Source organism: Carettochelys insculpta, chromosome 30, assembly GCF_033958435.1.
Source record: "Carettochelys insculpta isolate YL-2023 chromosome 30, ASM3395843v1, whole genome shotgun sequence".
In the NCBI taxonomy this organism is placed as follows: Eukaryota; Metazoa; Chordata; order Testudines; family Carettochelyidae; genus Carettochelys; species Carettochelys insculpta.
The window spans coordinates 12,133,812-12,153,591 of NC_134166.1; the positions used below are offsets into that span (position 1 = coordinate 12,133,812).

At 57.0% G+C, this 19,780-nt stretch overlaps 1 protein-coding gene across 1 annotated transcript; it reads left to right on the forward strand.

Moving 5' to 3' along the window:
- Positions 1 to 13,976: 13,976 nt before the first annotated feature.
- Positions 13,977 to 16,743, forward strand: PSENEN (presenilin enhancer, gamma-secretase subunit). Its single transcript, XM_074981133.1, has 3 exons — positions 13,977 to 14,114; positions 14,298 to 14,402; positions 16,411 to 16,743. Exons 1-3 carry the CDS (start codon positions 14,054 to 14,056, stop codon positions 16,548 to 16,550), a joined length of 306 nt encoding a protein of 101 aa, XP_074837234.1. The 5' UTR covers positions 13,977 to 14,053; the 3' UTR covers positions 16,551 to 16,743.
- The last annotated feature ends 3,037 nt before the right edge of the window (positions 16,744 to 19,780 follow it).

Sequence of the window (19,780 nt, forward strand, 5' to 3'; positions counted from 1 at the left end):
GCTGGCTGACACATCCCTAGCTCCAAGGGGGTGGGGTGGGACCAAAGGGGGCCCAGACAGGGGTGGCTGTGGGGGCTGCAAACCCCCAACAAGGTTCCCTTTGTGAGTGCCTGGTCCCCGGTGGGATTTTTAGCCACCAGAATGTTAGGGCAGCAGGAGGTGGTGGAGGGCAGCGTGAGAGTGCCTCAGAGAGGCTAAAATTGCAGGAGCCTGGACTCCTGGGTTCTCTTCTTGGCTCTGCAAGGGGAGTGGGCCTAGTGGTCAGAGCAGGGGGCTGGGAGCCAGGACTTCTGGGTTCTCTCCCTGCCCCCAATGAGAGGGTTGAAGCCTAGTGGTCAGAGCAGGGGGCTGAGAGCCAGGACTCCTGGGGTCTCTCCCTGCCCCAGTGAGAGGAGTGGGCCTTCGTGGCTTGGGGTGGGGGTGGGAGTGCAACTGGTCCTCTGGATGCCTGACTTCTTTCACTGACTTTGCTGTCTAATCTTGGACAAGTTCCTTGCCATGACGTACCTCAGTTTCTCCTGTGGCAGAGGGGTCGGGAGGAGGAGCTGGGTAGTAGGTGCCCCTTGGTGGGACCCACTGGGGTTTCCAGCCCCACAGAAGTGACGGCCCCTGGGCAGGGCCAGCGTCTCCCTGGGCTGATTCATAGCGAAAGGAAGATGCAAATAGAAGGGGCTGGGGCCTGTAACTGTCTGTGAAGGGGGGTGAGCCAGAAACTCAGCAATTCACCTCAGGCTGGGGAGACCCACAACTCCTCCGGCCTGGTGTGGGGCTGGTGCAATCCACAGCCCAGATCCCCCATTCTGGTGTGACCCACAGCTGGTGCCGCAGCCCCCCATTGCTGATTCAGCCCCTCTCGCTGGCTGGGGTAGGGACTGTCCCCAAGGCCAGGAACTGGGTGAGTCATCCCTGGCCTCACACCCCCAGTACCTGGCTGGAGGAAGGGGAAGCCCCAGGGGCTCCTGGCTGAGGTGACCCTGCTGCATACCCCAGGGGATTCTCTCTGGGACAGGGACTCCCCCAGCCCCTCGGAGACCTGGAGTTCCCAGCAGCAGGTCAGGCTGGCACAGGCAGCAGCAGTGGTGAAAGGGGGCCTGGCCCCGGGGTGGGGCAGGGGGCAGGGACCCTGAACCCACCGGCCCTAGATCTCAGGCAGCCCTCAGCCCCTGGCCTGTGCACTGGGCCACCCCTCGCCTGCCCGCACCAGTGAAGGGGATTTAGCTGCAGCTTCCCCCTCGCACCCCTCTGCACCTGTCCCGCACTTACAGCCCAGCCATCTCCAACGCCTGGGGCTGGGCAGCGGGGTAGGGGCTGGATGGGGACAGAGCCAAGGGCAGCAGGGGGCGCTGTGCAGCGGGGGTCGCTGCGGGGGCGGGCAGGCGGGTTGGGGGTGGTCTCTCCGGGCAGTCAGTGCCGATCCACCCGAGCGATGCCCGGGCACACTTTGCTCCCCCCGCCCCCCGGGAATGGGCGGTCCCGACTCGGGATTTAAATCCCATCTCGTTCCCTTTTCACTAGGGGACTCCTGCAAACTCCGCGCCGCAGGGGGAGCTCGGCGAGCGCTGGGCTGCGGCCAGCTCTGGGGCAGGGCAGCTGGGGAACAGCCGCACATAACAGCACCTGGGCACCGCTCGCCTGGCGCTGGGGTGCGGGGGCAGCGGCTGGCTAGGGGGGCTGCAGCGGGGTGGGGGGGCAGGACAGAGAAACGGCTCTTGCGGGGGTTTCGTTTCCTGGAAACGGCCCCTCTGCCCGGCCGATGAATCAGCCTCGGCCGGGGCGGGGGCAGGAAACGCTGCCCGGCCGCTCTCGCCAGCTGCCGCCCCTGGCCCGGCCGCCGAACGCTGCGCGTCCCCAGGGGGCGGCAGGTCGGGCGCGGCGGGGGCAGCCGCAGGGCTTGCGAGGGAGCTCGGGGCTGGGATAGCAGAGGGCTGCCGGTCTGGAGCGGGGGGCACCGGCCGCGGGGCGCCGCGCTGCGCTGGGCGGGGGAGACACTCGCTCTCCTGGGACTGGGCCGATGCGGCGGCGCCGGAGCCCGGGCTCCCCCTTGTGGCCCAGCCGGCTCCAGCAGCGCCCTTGCATTCCCCGCTGCAGGCCCTGCCCCAGGCTGGCTGAGCGCCAGGGCCCCCTGGGGGGCTGGGGGGCTGGGGGGCAGGGAACGCCGGGGGCCGGGCCAAGCTGATGTGCGAACGTGGGGGCGCGGGAGGGTTGTACCCCCTGGTGGGGTGGCGTGTTTCCCGCTGTCCTCTAGCGCTGCCTCAGTTTCCCTAGACGGCATCAGTGCACAGTGGTGATGGCAGGTTGGGGGTGAGGACTTCTCACCCGCAGGCAATGCCCCCGCCGCCCTTTGTCACCTAGGCAATCTGGTGACCCTGAGCTGCCCGGGGATCACCCCACAGCCGTGGGCACAGCCCCCTGCAGCCCAGAACACCGGAGCTCCAGCGACCGCCGGCCTCAGCCTCCCCAGAGCTGGGATCACATTTCCCAGGGCATCCGCGGTCGGCCAATGCACACCCGGGCAGGAACCAGGGCAATGGGTGCTGAGCCCTGCGCGGTTTGCAGGGGGCTGCAGGGAACGGTGCTGAGCCCTGCGCGGTTTCACACCCAAGCAGTGATGGAAGAAAACAGAAGAGGAGGCGCTGGGCTCTTTGCAGACGTCCTGGTGGTCGGGGCCAGCGCCAAGGGGGGCAGGTCAGGGCCGCAGGGGGACCCGGGCTCCAGCTAGGGACGAGTTGTTACACGGCTGCAGGGGGATGTGTCCATCGGGGACAACGGGCTTCGGGGAGGGGGCAGCAACTGTGGGGTTGGGGGCCTCACGTAGCTGCCCTCTGGCTGCCAGCCAGGGGCAGTGAATAGGCGACTGTCGCTGTGACCAGGGCGTTTACCCAGGGGGGTGACCACAGCTGGGACCTGGTCTGGTGCCTGGTCTCCAAGGCCTAGAGTCTGGCCTTCCCCTGCAGCTCGCCCCAGCCTACCCCAGCACCGGCTGCCAGCGCTTCCCGGGGGCAGTACTGCTGCGGGGCTGCAGCAGATGCTTCATAAGAGGGGGGGACATGATGCTGCACAGGGGGACACAGGATTTCTCCTTGAGCTGTGACAGCTGGTGGGACGTGAGGGGATCCCCCCTCCTGGGCCAGGCCCGCCCTGAGCCGTGGGGCTTTTCCCAATCTTGGCTCTGGCTCCATCTGGGGGGCAGGTCCCTGGGGCTGAGACAAGACCGTTCCCACCAGCAGCTTCCTCCTTCCTGCCCGATCGCAGGCCAGGCTGGGCTGGGACATCTCGGAGGTGGGGCCCAGCACAGCCACCCCGATGCTCCACCCCCAGCCCCACTCACGTCTTGCACAGGAGTGGGGTGGAAAGGGGCAAGTGGGGGAGGCAGGGCCGTGGGGCACAGCCACCATCCTGGTCCCACTACAGACCCACTGCTGAGGACAGGATGAGGCCTGGGGAGGTGCCAAACCCCCCCGTTATAACGAGCTGGGATGGTCTCAGCCATCTGACATCAGCCCAGATTCCAGAGGGACAGGGGCCTGACTGGGGGCACCGAACCCCCACACAGGGACCTCTGGAGCTTAGTGCAGGAGCCTGGAGAGCTGGGGCTAAAATCTCCCACCTAAGGTTGAGGAGGAGACTCGATCTTTCTCTGTGTAAATGGTCCAGGTGCCACTCCATGGGACAGTGGCCCACACGCCTCACTGGGCAGGTGGCGCCTGCAGCTCCATGTAGCTTGAAAGCAAGAGACGTCAGTCCAACACAAGCTACTCCCTCCCCTGGCTTGTCGGTCGAGTGCCCTGGGACCCACACCCAAAGCTTCCTGGTGTCCTTCGTGTCCTCGCAAGTGGCTGTACCAAGGCAGCTTGTTCCCCCCTCCCACAGCTGTGTGGTAACTCATGCCAGCCGTCAGCGCAAGGAACCCTCGTGCTGTGGTTGGAGGCAGCTGATTTTGGTCACTGCTTATCTTGAAAGCAGAGGCAGCAGCAGTGTCTCCGCCGAGGGCACCTTTCCAGACAAACCCACCCGGCACCTCCCGGTCGTGGGTTTTACAGAACCCGGCGGTGGAGGAGGACGGGGTCTAAAAGAATCTCGGGCACTGTCAGTTGTAGCTGGTGAGGTTTTGCCTAGGGCACAGTGAGTTCTGCCCCATGTGACTGGTACTGTCAGCTCTCCGTGAAACTCAGTTCCGTCAGGGGCCTCTCTGCGTTTGACACCAAGTGGTTTCTTTCTAGCGTCTGTTGCCTCCTTAGTCTGTGCAATCCGGCTTCACTGGCGTGGTTTTTACTTGATGCTCGGCAAATAATGCAGTGACTAAAGGAAACTGTCTTGAGATTTATCACTGCTTCCAGCGACCCCAAATGAGCGGCATAAGCCTCCACCGCATCTAGCTTATTATTTTATTTATTATTTAAAGCCTTGTTCTCTGACTGGAGCAGAGGTCATCTACAAGCCTCCTCCACTTCACTCTGTCTCAGGGTAAAACTTCTAGCTGACTCCAGGAGCACCCAGTTGTTGTCCTTCAGTCTTGGGAGATCTCCACCTTGTCCTAGGTCTTCCTCTTCTGTGTTTTCCTTGTGGGTTCCAAGTGAGAGCCTGACGGACTGTGCTGGATGATGGTTTTCTGAGAGTGTGGCCCAACCATCCCCACCTTCTTCTCCTGAGTTGAATGTCAACTGGTTCTTGTCCTGCTCTGTTCCAAAGCTCCTCGTCCGTGACCCAGCCTTGCCATTTGATGCAAAGGATGGACCTCAGGCATCTGTTTATGGATGTTTGTGGCTTGTGGTTTGAAGACTTTTTAGTACACCAGGTCTGGCATCCGTACACGAGCACACGCTTCTCATAGGTGTGGAAGATCCACAGTTTTGTCTTTGCAGATATTATTTGTGATCTCTATATGGGACAAAGAGTCTTGAATGCAGCTGTTGCTTTCCCCATCCTGGTACTGATATCCTTCTCTGCTCCTCCGTCTCTGCCCATAACACTCCCCAAGTAGGCGAACTGCTCCACACCTATTGGTCTATTTGTTAAAAAACATTCCTGTCACGTCTGTGTTAACTCTAGTCTCATTACAAAGCCTCAGGTGCAGTAAAACGAGTAGCAAGCATGTGAGAAAAGGAGAAAACAATTTCACATGTAACAGGAAGAATAACTGCTATCAAAACAAAAAAGCAGTCAAGTAGCGCTTTGAAAACTAACAAAATAATTTATTAGGTGAGCTTTCGTGGGACAGACCCACTTCTTCAGACCATACCTAGACCAGAACAGACTCAATATTTATGGCACAGAAAACCAAAAATAGTAATCAAGGTGGACAAATCAGAAAAAAAAATTATCAAGGTGAGCAAATCAGAGAGTAGAGGGGCAGAAGAGGGGGGAGTCAAGAATTAGATTAAGCCAAGTATGCACAAGAGCCCCTATAATGACCCAGAAAATTCCCATCCTGGTTCAAACCACATGTTAATGTGTCAAATTTGAATATAAAAGAGAATTCAGCAGTCTCTGTTTCAAGAGTGTTGTGAAAATAAACTGCTGTGTGTGACACCTCATTCAAGTGTCCCGAAAAGCAGATGACTAAACTTTCTGAGATGCTGAAATCAGGGGGGCAGAGGTGTTCAGACCATGGTCCAGGTCTGCTCATTTCTGGTCAGAATAGACTGAGCAAAGTTATGACAGCCCCTTTGAGTTTGCAGACAGGTTCTTGCATGCCTGGTTGACAAATCCACCAATGAATTTCGGTGGCCGCATGTATTGGTCGCAGTAACTGCTGGGTTTGAAATCAGGAGGATCAAATGATGTTGGGAAAAGTTACCAATAAATTTTTAACAAAAACGGCTTCAGGAGCCTGTGACCCATGTGCCACCCTAGACAGGACAGTCATACTCGGGCCCCGTAGAGAGATCGATTCTGGGGTTTCTGCCTCGTCCAGGGCCAATGGGGCAGGAGAGCCATTTGGCCTTGGCCTCAAGCTCTAAGGGGGCCTCCGATTTAGAACTGGTGGATTTTGTGACATTGGGTATGTTTCACCGCTCATTTCTATCTGCGCCCCTCAGTAATTAGTGCATTAGTGCACCGGAAACGGCTCTGGATCGTTAATATTCAGCTATTCCAATTCTCTCTCACTCTTTACTTGATGTTTTCCTGAGTTGACGGTTTTTATTTTTATTATGGCTCAGGGACCTCAGCCGTGGGAGGTGGCCCAGGCCTCTTCTCCTCTATTCTGTTAGTGGCTAAGGTCACTCGGGGTGCAAGTTGGTTCTCCAGCAGCAGTGAAGCTGACCGGAGGAGCTGGAGTGGCTGAAACACATTGGGGCTCCCTTGCAAATGAGCTGGAGGTGCCATATTTAGACAGAACATGAGTCTGAGCCCAGTCCTGAGCAGGTGTAACCCCACACCTTGGTGAGGTTCACTGTCCTGTGTGGTGGCACTGAAACCACTCACATAAAGGAAGAATGAGCCTTCTCTGCAGCCTTTGGTGAGCACCAGGCAGCTTTTTGCTCCAACTACCCAGGCTCCTGCACTAAGCTCCAGAGGTCCCAGGTTCGAGTCCACCCATGGGAGGTTACACAGGCTCCAGAGGACGTGTGTGGGGCCTGTCCCTGGGAGCACCATCAGGAAGCTTTGCCCTTCTGCCCATATTGCTGGAATAAAAGCCGACATTTCAATGGCTTCTAAAACCCACCTCCGAGCCTGATTCTGCTTCACACAGCCAGCCAGAGAATGCATCTGGGAGCCAAGCACAGGCAGCTGAAGGACCCCAGGAGCAGCCTGGGGGCAGCTCTGGTTGCCCTGTTGGAATCAAGCAGAAGTAGAAGTGGAAAGGGTGCAGAGAAGAGCAGTGAAAACAGAACGAGGGTAGAACGGGTTCAGGAGGAGGAAAGATTAAAGGCTGCCACCAGCCAGCTGAGAACAGAGACCACACAGGCGGGACAGGCTGACCAGGTGGAGACGAGACAGGGAATAGGGAAGTGTTATTTATCCCTTCACAGATCACAAGAACCAGGGACACCCTGATGAAATTAACAGAACATAACAATGTGCAGAAGGACCAGACGAAAGGTCCATCTGGAGCACATGTCCTAGGAGGAGAGGCTGAGGGATCTGGGCTTAGTTAGTTTGCAGAAGAGAAGAGTGAGGAGCGGTTTGATAGCAGCCTTCAGCTTCCTGAAGTGGGGCCCTAAAGAGGATGGAGAGAGGCTGTTCTCAGTGGTGACAGATGGCAGAACAAGGAGCAATGGCCTGAAGTTACAAAGGGGGAAGTCTAGGTTGGATATTAGGAAAATCTATTTCCCCAGGAGGGTGGTGAAGCACTGGAATGTGTTGCCTAGAGAGGTGGTGGAATCTCCATCCCCAGCAGTTTTTAAGTCCCAGCTTGACAAAGTCCTGGCTGGGATGATTGAGTTGGGTTGATCCTGCTTTAGGCAGGGGACTGGACTCAATCACCTCCTGAGCTCCCTTCCAGCCCTCGGATTCTCTGATTCTGTGATCTCACCCAGTGCCCTGTCTTCTGACAGCAGCTGATACCAGGGAATCATCAGATGATCCCTCCCCACTCACCCATTCCCACCCTCTGGCACACAGACGCCAGGGACACCACCCTGCCCAGCCCAGCCAATCTCCATTGAGGGACCTTTCCACCATGAATGTATCTAGTTCATTTTTGAGCCCTGTTATAGCCTTGGCCTTCCCAACCTCCCCTGGCCCAGAGCGCCACAGGGTAAGTGTGCATTGCAGGACAAAATTCCTCCTTTTGCTTATTGTAAACCTGCTGCCTGTTAATTTCATCCGGTGACTGGGGGCCACCAGTATTTACCTCCTTCCATTCTGAAAACGGACCAATTATTCCTACCCTTTGTTCCCTGCCTTTTAACCAGTTAGCAGTGCCTGAAAGGACCCGCGACAACTTACTTTCCCTGAGGGCCTTTGCTCAGGGAGCTTGTCCAAGGCTTCCTGGAAATCTACGTACACTATCTCCACTGGATCCCGCTTGTTGACCCGCTCCGAGAGCTCAAGCGCAGTGTGCCGTGAAGCGGTGCTTAATGTGCTGCCAAAGTTTGAGCAAAATATATTCAAGGTTAATTGAATAAATCGGGTGGCCAACTGGCGGCTCTGGAGCCATTAAATGCAGATTCTCCTCAGAGCTGTGGGCCAGGAGCGTGGTCCACTGCTCTGCACACCCGCCCCAGCGCTTGGCAGGAGAAACATGTGGCGGCGGCAGCTCTGGTGAGTCATTGGCATTGAGTTAGAGCCAGGGAGGGGGCTGCGGGTGCCTGGACCTGGGGAAGGGGAGGAGGATTACAGACGAATGGCCATACTGGGTCAGACCAAAGACCCATCCAGCCCAGTAGCCTGTCTGATGACAGCGGTTGGTGCCAGGTGCCCCACAGGGGGTGGATTGGAGACAATGATCAAGTGATTTGTCTCCTGCCGTCCATCTCCAGCCTCTGACAATCAGAGGTCCGGGACACCATTCCAACTCCTGGCTAGTAACCTTTTATGCACCTGACCTCCATGAATTCATCTAGCTCTTTCTTAAATTCTGTTACAGCCCTGGCCTTCACAGTCTCCTCTGGCGAGGAGTTCCACAGGTTAACTGTGCACCGAGTGAAGAAGAACTTTCTTTGATTAGTTTTAAACCTGCGACCCATTAATTTCATTTGGTGTCCTCTAGTTCTTGTATTATGGGCACAAATGACTGGGTTAGAGCAGGGACTGGGATGTCTGTCTCTCAAGTAAGAGAATGGGTTATATATACTGGGTGTGCCGTGAAATTAGAACGAGTGCCAAAGTGTGGCACGAGGCGGTAAATGTTGATGAGCACAGCTCTAGCAGATCAGTAAGGCGCAATTTCCCTTTATAGAAACCACATTGACTTTTCCCTCAACAAATTATGTTCATCTACGTATCTGACTGTCTTATTCTTTACTACAGTTTCATCTGATTTGCCTGGTACTGACGTTAGACTTATCAGCCTGTAATTGCTGAATCACCTCTGGAGCCTTTTTAAGACTTGGTATCACATTAGCTCTCTGCCAGTCATTTGGCATAAAAGTTGATGTAAATGGTAAATTACAAAGTTCAGTTAGTAACTCATCATCTTTGAGTTCTTTCAGAACTGTTGGATGGCTGCCATCTGATCCTGATGACTCAGTACTCTTTAGTAACAGAAAAGGAGTCGGGTTTGTCCGTACTCCAGCAAAACAAAACAGCAGGAATGTAGCACTTTAAAGACTAACAAAATGATTTATTCAGTGACGAGCTTCTGTGGAACAGACCCACTTCATCAGATAGTTTATCAGTTTGTTCCAAAACCTCCAGCTGGGACACTTCCTCAGATCTGTCACCTGAAAAGAATGGCTTAGGCTGTGGAATCTCCCTCCCTTACTCAGCCATGTACGTAAAAGATTATTTTCTGTTACTTTTTGAGTCTTTTTCACGCTTCATTTGCCAGCGTTTGTGTTTGTTTCCATTTCCCTCACTAGGATTTAACTTCCACTTCTCAAACAAAGCCTTTTGCTCACCCACTGCTTTTATTTAGGTGGCACTTTTTTGGTTCTTACAGTGTTCTTTTGATCTGGCGCATACCTTTAGGTTGAGCCTCTCTTATGGTGTCTGAAAAGTTTCCATGCAGCTTGCAGGGGGTTTACTTTTGTTCCTGTACTTTTTAATTTCTGCCCTCCTTTTGTGAGCTCCCCTCTCTGAAATGAAATGCTACCATGCTGGGCTACTGTTGTGTTTTTGCCATCACAGGGATGTTAAATTTAATTATGTTATGGTCACTATTTCCAAGTGGTCCAGCTGTAGATGAGACCCTGTGCTCCCCTTAGGGCTAAATCAAGCATTGCCTTTTCTCTGTTGAGTTACAGGACTCCAAGCAGCCATCATTTCAGGTATCGGGACATTTTAAGTTTTGTGACAGGGTCAATGTCACTCTGGGCCCCAGAGCTCTGCTCAGTCCACAGTCCCACAGCATGGGACCTGTTTGCGCTTACCAGGGTTCAAGCTTTGGTCCCTGGGCTTGAAGGGCAACAAGTAGGAGCCCTGTGATTTGAGCAGGCTGAGCACCTAGTCCCCTGAGCCCAGAGGTTACCTGCAGGAGATGCTTATCTCCTCTGCTGTCACTGTTATTTGTCTGCACCACTCTCTAACTCTCGCCTTGCCTGTTTGCATCTCCTCACTCCTCTTCAACCTCACCCTCGCTCTTGCCCCACTTCCTACTGGGGGTAGGAGGGTGCTTTGAAAAGGCCCATGGCAGCCTGGAGTGGGGACAGCTGCCCCTTTCCCCGCTGCTCCCACTCTGCCTGATTTCCAGGGCGGCTTCTGCTTTTTGGAGCTGTGGTTCCCCTCATAAGTCGCACCGTTGGCCTCACCCTGTCCCACTCTGCCTCATGTCCTGTGGTGACGTGGAGCCAGTCAGTAGGGGGATGGTTGAAATTCCCCATCTCGCTCTAACCTCCCCGAGCATTTCACAGTCACCCTCACCACCCTGGTCAGACAGTTGGTAATACAACCCTAGCATGCGTCCCCCGTGGACACGGAGCTGGTATGGAGGGAGCGACTCGGGTCCTATTTGGTTCATTTAAGATTTTTGTTTCATTTGATTCCCTGCTTTCGTTCACGGATAGTGCCCCACCCCCAACAGCATGACCTGTTCTGTCCGTCTGATAGATTTTGTACCCTGGTATTACCCTGTCCCATTGATTACCCTCCCTACGCCAGGTTTCTGCGATGCCAGCTGCATCAATGGCCTCATTTAACACGAGACACTCTAGCTCTTTCAGACATCTACCGTTCTAGAAATGGTGTGTACACACTTGGGGTGTGTCTACACGGGCACAAATCTTTGAAACAGCCATGCTAACGGCCACTTCGAAGATACTAATGAGGCGCCAAATTGAATATTCAGCACCTCAATAGCATTAGGACGCTTCTGGACATGGCCCTTTGAAAGCGCGCGGCTCAGCACGGCTACACGGCGGTCCTTTATCAGTGAGCGGGATAAGTGGATTTCGAAAAGTGCGGGTCCAAGTGGCCTCATTAGTAATCTTCGAAGTGGCCATTAGCATGGCTATTTTGAAGATTTGTGCCCGTGTAGACACGGCCTAGATGAGGTAGCTGAATGGGATTTTTCAGCCAGCAGATTTAAAACAAAAGGAAGTCGTTTACACAATGCAGGGTGTGTCTACACTTGCATTCCTCTTTCGAAAGAGGTATGTGAATGAGACAAATTGAAAATGCAAATGAGGTATGAATTTGCATATTCAGCACCTCATTTGCGTATTCTAATTTCAAAAGAGCTTCTTTCGAAAGCAGAAAGCCAGTGTAGACTCTGCTCTTTCGAAGGTAAACCCCATCTTTGAAAGAATCCTTCTTCCCATTAAACAAAGGGAAGAAGGATTCTTTCGAAGATGGGTTTACTTTCAAAAGAGCAGAGTCTACACTGGCTTTCTCCTTTCGAAAGAAGCTCTTTTGAAATCAGAATACGCAAATGAGTTGTTGAATATGCAAATTTAGGCCTTACTTGCATTTTTTATTTACCTCATTCACATACCTCTTTCAAAAGAGGAATGCAAGAGTAGACACACCCGCACAGTCCCTCTGGGTACCTCTGTGCTACAGGGAAGAGCGACCCTGCCACGGCCGATCTTCTGGAGCTCAAAGTGGAGATGGAACAGAAGCCCAGATTAAGGTACATCCACTTTAGCTACATGATTAATGTAGCTGAAATGGTGTAACTTAATTCACCCTTCCCCAGTGGCGTACACCTGTTCCTCTGTGGATTTCGTTGCAAGAGGATGTTATATGTAAGTGAAACAGTCATGAAGTGACAAGCTTCAGAGGGGAAATCAGTCATGTTAATCTGTTTCATTAAAAACAACCAGGAGTCCTTTGGCACCTAAAAAATTAACATGTATTTGTGCATAAGCTTTGGTGGATAAAACCCACCTCGTGTTTTAATAACCGTGTTAGTCTTTAAGGTGCCGCAGGACTTCTCAATGGTTAGGGGAACTCAACTCATATTACAGGGTAAATGCACTTCCCGGATCGTAAACAAGCAACATGCTTGTTGGCCTAGTGGTTAGTGTGGTTGGTAAGACTTTTGATAACCTTTTGAGGAAGGATCACAGAGGAAGTCATCTTAGCATGCACGCTAAAGATCCTGTTGCTGTGTTTGTGGGATGACCCCGATTTGGGGACAGGGTACTGGAAGCACAGACCGGGAAGACCAAGAAAGCCCCTGGCCAGTGATAAGATCAGTGACTTTGTTGTTGTTAATCAGCTGCTCCAGTATGGAGTGGGGAATTTGGTTGTGACTATTGCTATGGGTCGAACCAGGGAAGAGGATGGGGATAAACACAGGGTACCACTCTGGGAAGCAAAAGAAAGCCCAGATTTGGCCTGCAGGCAGACTTTGGCTTGTGAAGGTGTCACTGCCCCTTGGGCTGGAGCCCTGAACAAGGTCCCTTCTTACGAGGGACAAGACTGGAGCAGCAGAGGACACCCAGGAGCTCCCCACCAATATCGGGAGCAGGTGGGGTAGGGACACACAAAAAAATTGTCATTAATTTAAAAAATGCATCAATGGCTGCCCCACCCCAATGGCCGATTCGTACAGTAGCCGGGGTCTCACCTCAAACCAACCCAGGCCAGGGTTCTGAACCTGGAATTAGAGTAGATTTGACCAGGGGCTGGCAACCAAAACAGCAAGAAGAGCCTTTTTGCCCAGTTCGGTAAAACACTCAGTAATTCAAGAGCTACAATGCATGTGAAGAGGAGATGGTCCTTAATAAATAACGTCCAGCCAGACTTTCTGTCACCCCTATTTTAAGAACAGCACTCACACAGTGATTTGTAATGTGATACATGATTACTGAGGACATTCACAAACTTTTTTACATATTCTATTTCCTCACACTTTATGCATGTGTTTGTACCACTGTCTTCCTGACTTTCACTCTCCAATCATCTCTCTCTCTGGAGGACGCTCGGGGGAGTTATCCAACTGTTTGAGATCACATATTGTTTGCTATTTAGATATTAGTTGTTCATTTGAGGCTTTTAGACGTTCACTGTTTACTGAAAATAACGAGGAGGGTTTTTGTTTTTAACTTTGCAATTATATCACTGGGAGCCACGAAGTAGTCCTTAAAGAGCTGCAGGCTGCAGACCCCTGTACAGACAGATACCCCCAAACTCTTAAAAAAACAAAAAAACAAAACAGGAGTTCAGACTCACAGGTCAGAGTCCAGATGGTCTCTAACCACTGTCCAGCCTTGTCCCAGGTCATGCTGGGAACTGTAGTCCCCTCCTCCAGCAGGTGACAGCAGCCCTGCCCCGGATTCCCACCTGGTCCCATTCTGAGCCCCTGCTCAACTTTCTAACCAAACAAACGCAAACACCCCAGCCTGTCCCATTCCCCTGGGCCACGCCCCTACCCACTATGCCCCACCCCTCCCCCAAGGCCCCGCCCCTACCCACTATGCCCCACCCCTCCCCCAAGGCCCCGCCTCTACCCCACCCCTTCTCCTAGGCCCCGCCCCTACCCACTGTGCCCCAGCCCTTCCCCAAGGCCCCGCCTCTACCCCACCCCTTCCCCTAGGCCCCGCCTCTCCCCACTGTGCCCAACCATTTTGCCAAGGTCCCCGATCCCACCTGTCTTTCCCTTTTCCTAGCCCCGCCCCTTTCCCGAGGCCCCGCCCCTCCAGTGCTGGCTGTCCCCAGCCTCGACACCTGGAAACCCTCACATCCGGTGGGGAACGAAGAGCCCGTGGAGGTGAGGAAGGCAGCGGGAAACGACACCCCCAGCCCAGACTGAACCCGGGACTACAGCTCCCAGCATGCACCGCAGCAAGAAGGTCGCCGGCATGACGCCCCGCAGCATGCACGGCGTGGTGGGGGAGGGGGCCGAGCCCAGGACTACAACTCCCGGCATGCAGCGGGTCTGGCGCATGCGGCGCCGCGCCGAGCGGGGTTCCGGAAATCGGGTGAGTGGCCCCTCCACAGAGGAGAGGTGCGGCCCCACGTGACCCCCCCCCCCCCCCCCGGTCCTCCCGCAGCTGCCGCCGGGATGAACCTGGAGCGCGTTTCCAACGAGGAGAAGCTGAACCTGTGCCGGAAATACTACCTGGGTGAGGGGGGGCGCCAGGCTGGGGGAGGGGCGGGAGTGCTGGGGTGGGGGGCTGCCTGCTGTGTGACCCCGCTGCAGGCCCCCAGAGTGCTGCGAACTTCCCCGGGGCAGGGCCGGGCCGTGCGGGCTAGGGGGGGGGGGTCAACCTCCCTGGGGCCTGACCCCTCTCTCTGCCCGCCCCCAGGTGGCTTCGCCCTCCTTCCCTTCCTCTGGCTGGTCAACGTGGTGTGGTTCTGTCGTGAGGCCTTCCTGGCGCCTGCCTACACCGAGCAGCCGCAGATCAAGAGCTGTGAGTGGGGCAGAGCTGGCGGGGGATCAAGTGCTGCAATGGGCTGGAGTGGGAACAGCCCTGGGCTGGGGCAGTGCCTAGGGCGGGGAGGGGGCAGGGCAAGTGGTTCCTGGAGGGGCAGGAGTGGGCATTGGAGGTGCAGCTAGCAGGCAGGATCTAGGGCAGGCGTGGGCAAAATCAGCCCCAGGGGCCGCATCCAGCCTGCCCAGGTAACGAACAGAGCGTTCTTCCTTACAGCCGCAGCCTGTGTTCCACTGCCCCCTCCACCCCCTATCTGTCTGCAGCCAAGCTGCTTCTGGGGGTCCCACACTAGTTGTGCAGGGGGGAGGGGAGTGCTGAACCCAGGGTGTGCCCCTGCCCCTGCATCAGGGAGAGGGACACACAGCAGAAGCGTGAATGGTAAGTGACTTGCTCAGGAGTGGATTTCCCTTAGAGACAGAGGTTGGCTTCTCTCAGAAACTTACCCAGCAGCAGCCAGCGCACACCCTCTGCATTACTGTCTCACACACCCAGTCTGTGCCTCACACGGTCACTGAATCACAGAATCCTAGGGCTGGAAGGGACCTCAGGAGATCATCTAGTCCAGCCCCCTGCTTCCAGCAGGACCAACCCCAACTAAGTCATCCCAGCCAGGACCTTGTCAAGCTGGGACTTAAAAACCTCAAGGGATGCAGAATCCACCACCTCTCTAGGCAACACATTCCAGTGCTTCACCACCTGCCTGGTGAAGTAGTTTTTCCTAGTATCTAACCTACACCTTTCCCTCTTCAACTTCTGACCATTGCTCCTTGTTCTGCCATCTGACACCACTGGGAACAGTTTGTCTCCATCTCTTTAGAGCTCCTCTTCAGGAAGTTGAAGGCTCCTATTAAATCACCCCTCAGTCTTCTCTTCTGTAAACTAAACATCCCCAAATCCTTCAGCTTATCCTTGTAGGTCATGAGCTCCAGCCCCTTAATCATTTTTGTTGCCCTCCGCTGAACCTGCTCCAGCAAATCCACATCCTTTTTGTACTGGGGGGCCCAAAACTGGACACTATTTCAGATGAGGCCTCCCCAGTGCCGAGTAGAGGGGAACAACCACTTCTCTAGATCTGCACAAAATGCTTCCCCTAATGCGCCCTAGTATGCCATTAGCCTTCTTGGTTACAAAGGCACACTGTTTACTCACATCCAGCCTTTCATCCACCATAACCCCTAGGACCGTTTCCGCTATACTGCTGCTGAGCCAGTTGGTCCCCAGCCTATAACAATGCTTGGGATTCTTCCGCCCTGGGTGCAGGACTCTACACTTCTTGTTGAACCACATGAGATTTCTTTTGGTCCAGTCCTCCAGTTTCTCCAGGTCACTCTGGATTCTCAACGTATCTGCCTCTCCCTCTAGTTTTGTGTCATCCACAAACTTGCTGAGGGTGCAATCCAGTTCCTCATCCATGCTCCGTGTGGTGGGGATGGCCGATCCTGGGACTACATCTCTGTGGGGGCACCAAGAAAGTGAACAATGTTTCCACTGTCGCTGACACACCACAGCTCACACTCCGTCTGTGTCACAGCCTGTCCCACACACTGTTTCTCTTTCACACTCACGCTCCGTCTTTCTCTGTAGCCCCAGCTCCTTCTGCCCAGGGCCCCTTCCCGTCCCTTCTGGGGGGCCCAGAGCCAGTACCACATCCATGAAAAGTAGTGACCACTCTGGTCAAAGGCTGGGAAGGCCATGCAAGGGGTTGGGAGCGGGTAGAGGGAGGAACAGCTGGTATAGCAGTAGGACTTGGATGGTCTGGTGGGAGGGGCCGTCATGCAGGGCCCACAAAGGTAGCAGCCAAAGGGGTGTGAGGGAGGAGCTACTGTGGCGTGGCCCAGAGGGGGTAAAGTGGGACAGGTTGGCAGGCCAAAGAGGAGTCAAGAGGCCTGGGCCATCAGGGCAGGGCCGGGGGCGGGGGTGAAGGAGGGGCCATTGGGGTGGGTCCAATGCACAGTGGCCATTGCTCTGAGCTCTCCGTCTCTTTCAGATGTCCAGCGCTCAGCCATGGGGCTGCTGTTCTGGGTGGTTGTCCTGACCACATGGATCACCATCTTCCAGACGCACCGAGCCCAGTGGGGCGAGTTGGGCGACTATCTGTCCTTCACCATCCCCCTGGGCATCCCGTGAGGGTGCCCGCCATGCTCCGAGGGCAGCCGGGGGGCACCCTCCAGCCGGGACCAGCGGGGGTCACATCCCTTCTCCTCCTGTGGGAGCTGTCATCCCCAGCAGCCTGGCTGGAGGTGGCTGCCCAGCTCTGCCCCGCTCCCAGCTGGGCTGCACTGTGCATGCAAGGAGAATCAATAAAGGCTGTTTCACCCTGGCCTGCTGGTCTGTGGGTATCGGGGAGCACTGGCTGGGGGTGTATTGCTGGGGGGAGTCTTGTAGGGACGAGAGCAGCAGCGATTCAAGCTGCCTGGAGGTGGGGGAGAGCATGTACTAAATGGGGGCCCCCATCCAGCCACTCTTGGCTTCAGCCGTCCCTGAGCAGGATGTGTGCACGCTGGGTAAGAAGCAGAACCACGCTCCCAGCCAGCACTGGGGGCGGGGGCACTGGGCCACAGCCAGTGGAAGAACAGCCGCACCTAATGCTGCATGGGGACGGCCTGCCCTGTGTGAGGATGCAGCCACCTCTGGGGCAGAGCAGCAGGGGGGAACACGGGCACAGCAACGCTGCCAAGGGAGCTGAGTGCTCTGTGTCCAGGTTAAACTGCAGAGCGCTGCAAGGAGCTCTGGGCCTGCTTGTGACATCTCACTTCTTATGCAAAGTACCTGGGCCTGGGGGCGAAGTGGGGTTACAGCACCATCCCCCAGCTCACAGTGCCCCACTCTCAGCCACCCCTGTAGCACAGCCCCCTACTGGGAAGCAGGGGCGGGCGCGAGAGAACAAAGGGGGCGCTGGCCTCTTCTCAAGGGCTGGGCTGCTCCTGCGTGTGTGGGTCCTGCACACACTGCTCACATCCTTCTCCTGCCTGGCTGGTGTTAACCGGAGGCAAAAGATGATGTCCGGCGCCCTGGGCAGGGAGCAGCTGGGCAGGGCTCAGCACAGGGAGAGAGTGGGGGTGGGGGTGGCCAGGGAGTGGATGGGATGAAGCGACAGACACTGGGTTGCCCCTGCTCCCCATGGGCCCTGGAAGCCGGAGAACTGGGCAGAAAAGGATGCTGGGTGTACAGCAGGGGGAGTTAGAGGGGGAGCAGTGAAGGTGGGTTTCTCCCAGCCCAGCGCCCAAGCGTCTCCGTCCCCGACAGTCCCTGGCTGCGGCTTGGCGGCGTGATGAAGCCGTGGCTGGAGGAGGGGAGGTGACTGATGGGGTCTGTGTCCGCAGGGAGGGTGAATGGGGGTAACACTGCCACGGCCCCTTTGCACCTGGCTGGCCTGGCCATTGAGCAATGCTCTGGCGATGCCCTGGGTTTCCCACAGCTGTGACCACTTAAATGGACAGATGTGGGGGAGGGGCTCACACCCCACCAGTTTGTGCCACTGTGAAAACTTAACGCTGATAAAACTCTCCTTGGATAGCCACCGCCAAAGTGCTCCCCGGTGCCCAGGGTAGCAGGGGCCCAGCCGGGGGCAATGGGGTGTGTGTAGGGTGGGGGTGAGCCCATCACTCCACCGCGGTCGCCCTCCAGAGTCGGGGTTCACACCCTGTCAAGGACAAAGGTACAAACCGGCAACGTTCCAGGCCCCCGGCCCCTTGTACCTGGTGTGAACGTTCAGGGGCCAGGCTGGGGTAACAAGTCCCACCCCACAGTGGAGGCAGCTGGACGTCGTGAGCACCCTCCAGGGAAAGGGGGTGTGGGGGGGCCGTGAGCCCTCACTTACCGCCAGCGGCCCAGCTGGGCCATGCAGCGAGGAGGGGGCTGCAGGGGGACACAGAGGTGGCTCGGGGCAGAGGTTCCTGCTCGTGTTCCGTGTGGGGGTGGAATGGGTTGTGGGCGCTGCCGGCCGGCTGGGGCACACAGCAAAACTTGTGCTCCACAGGCATGAGCTGGGGCAGGGCTGGGACCGAGGGGTTTGGAGTGGGGGAATGGGGCTCTGGTTGGGGTGCAGGTTGGGGGTGGGCTGAGGGGTTCGGAGTGGGGGAAGGGTTCAGGCTGGGGTGCAGGTTGGGGGTGAGGCCGAGGGGTTCGGAGTGGGGGAGGGGCTCTGGTTGGGGTGCAGGTTGGGGGTGGGGCCGAGGGGTTCGGAGCAGGGGAGGGGCTCTGGTTGGGGCACAGGTTGGCGGTGGGGCCGACGGGTTCAGAGCGGGGGAAGGGTTCAGGCTGGGGTGCAGGTTGGGGGGGGGCTTTGGGGTTCGGAGCGGGGGAGGGGCTCTGGTTGGGGTGCAGGTTGGGGGTGGGCTGAGGGGTACGGAGTGGGGGAGGGGTGCAGGTTGGGGGTGGGGCCGAGGGGTTCGGAGTGGGGAAGGGGTGCAGGTTGGGGGTGGGGCCAAGGGGTTCGGAGCGGGGGAAGGGTTCAGGCTGGGGTGCAGGTTGGGGGTGGGCTGAGGGGTACGGAGTGGGGGAGGGGCTGAGGCGTTCGGAGTGGGGGAGGGGTGCAGGTTGGGGGTGGGGCCGAGGGGTTCGGCGCGGGGGAGGGGCTCTGGTTGGGGGTGGGGCCGAGGGGTTCGGAGCAGGGGAGGGGCTCTGGTTGGGGTGCAGGTTGGCGGTGGGGCCGAGGGGTTCGGAGCGGGGGAAGGGTTCAGGCTGGGGTGCAGGTTGGGGGTGGGCTGAGGGGTACGGAGTGGGGGAGGGGCTGAGGGGTTCGGAGTGGGGGAGGGGTGCAGGTTGGGGGTGGGGCCGAGGGGTTCGGAGCGGGGGAGGGGCTCTGGTTGGGGTGCAGGTTGGCAGTGGGGCCGAGGGGTTCAGAGCAGGGGAGGGGCTCTGGCTGGGGTGCAGGTTGGGGTGGGGCTTTGGGGTACTGGCTGCCGGGAGCGAAGGGGGGCTCCTCCAATTCTCTCAGAGGCCGCTCCCTGCCAGCCATGGCACCTTCCCGGCGGCTGGGGGCGGAGTGGGGGGCTCCTCTCTCCCGGCTGCTGCAGGTCCGTGCTGGGCCCAGAGGCGCTCCCCCCGCCCGTGCCAGCTCCGTGCGCGGCTGCAAGTGGTGTGCTCGGGGTCGCAGCTCGGAGGCCTCCGGAGCTCACCGCCAGGAAGGAGGCTGGGGACCGGGGTCTGACCATGACCCCCCGCGCTCTCAGGCCGTGCTGGGCCCGGCTCGGGATGGAGACAGCCCAGCCCCGAGGCGGGGGCAGACCGGGAACCGCGCGGGGTGTGTGTCTGGGTCGGGCGAGGTTAACGGGCTTTGCTCTGGGACGGGGCGCGTCCCGCTGTGCTCGGCGCTGGACAGGAACCGAGCTCCAGTTCTGGGCACCGAGCTCCCC

What these genes read in the sequence shown, in the direction of transcription:
- PSENEN (XM_074981133.1), top strand. Translation starts at nt 14,054, where the DNA reads ATGAACCTGGAGCGCGTTTCCAACGAGGAGAAGCTGAACCTGTGCCGG. An exon ending in GTGCCGGAAATACTACCTGG is followed by an intron (nt 14,115 to 14,297) that starts GTGAGGGGGGGC and finishes GCCCGCCCCCAG; the next exon opens with GTGGCTTCGCCCTCCTTCCC. An exon ending in GCAGCCGCAGATCAAGAGCT is followed by an intron (nt 14,403 to 16,410) that starts GTGAGTGGGGCA and finishes CGTCTCTTTCAG; the next exon opens with ATGTCCAGCGCTCAGCCATG.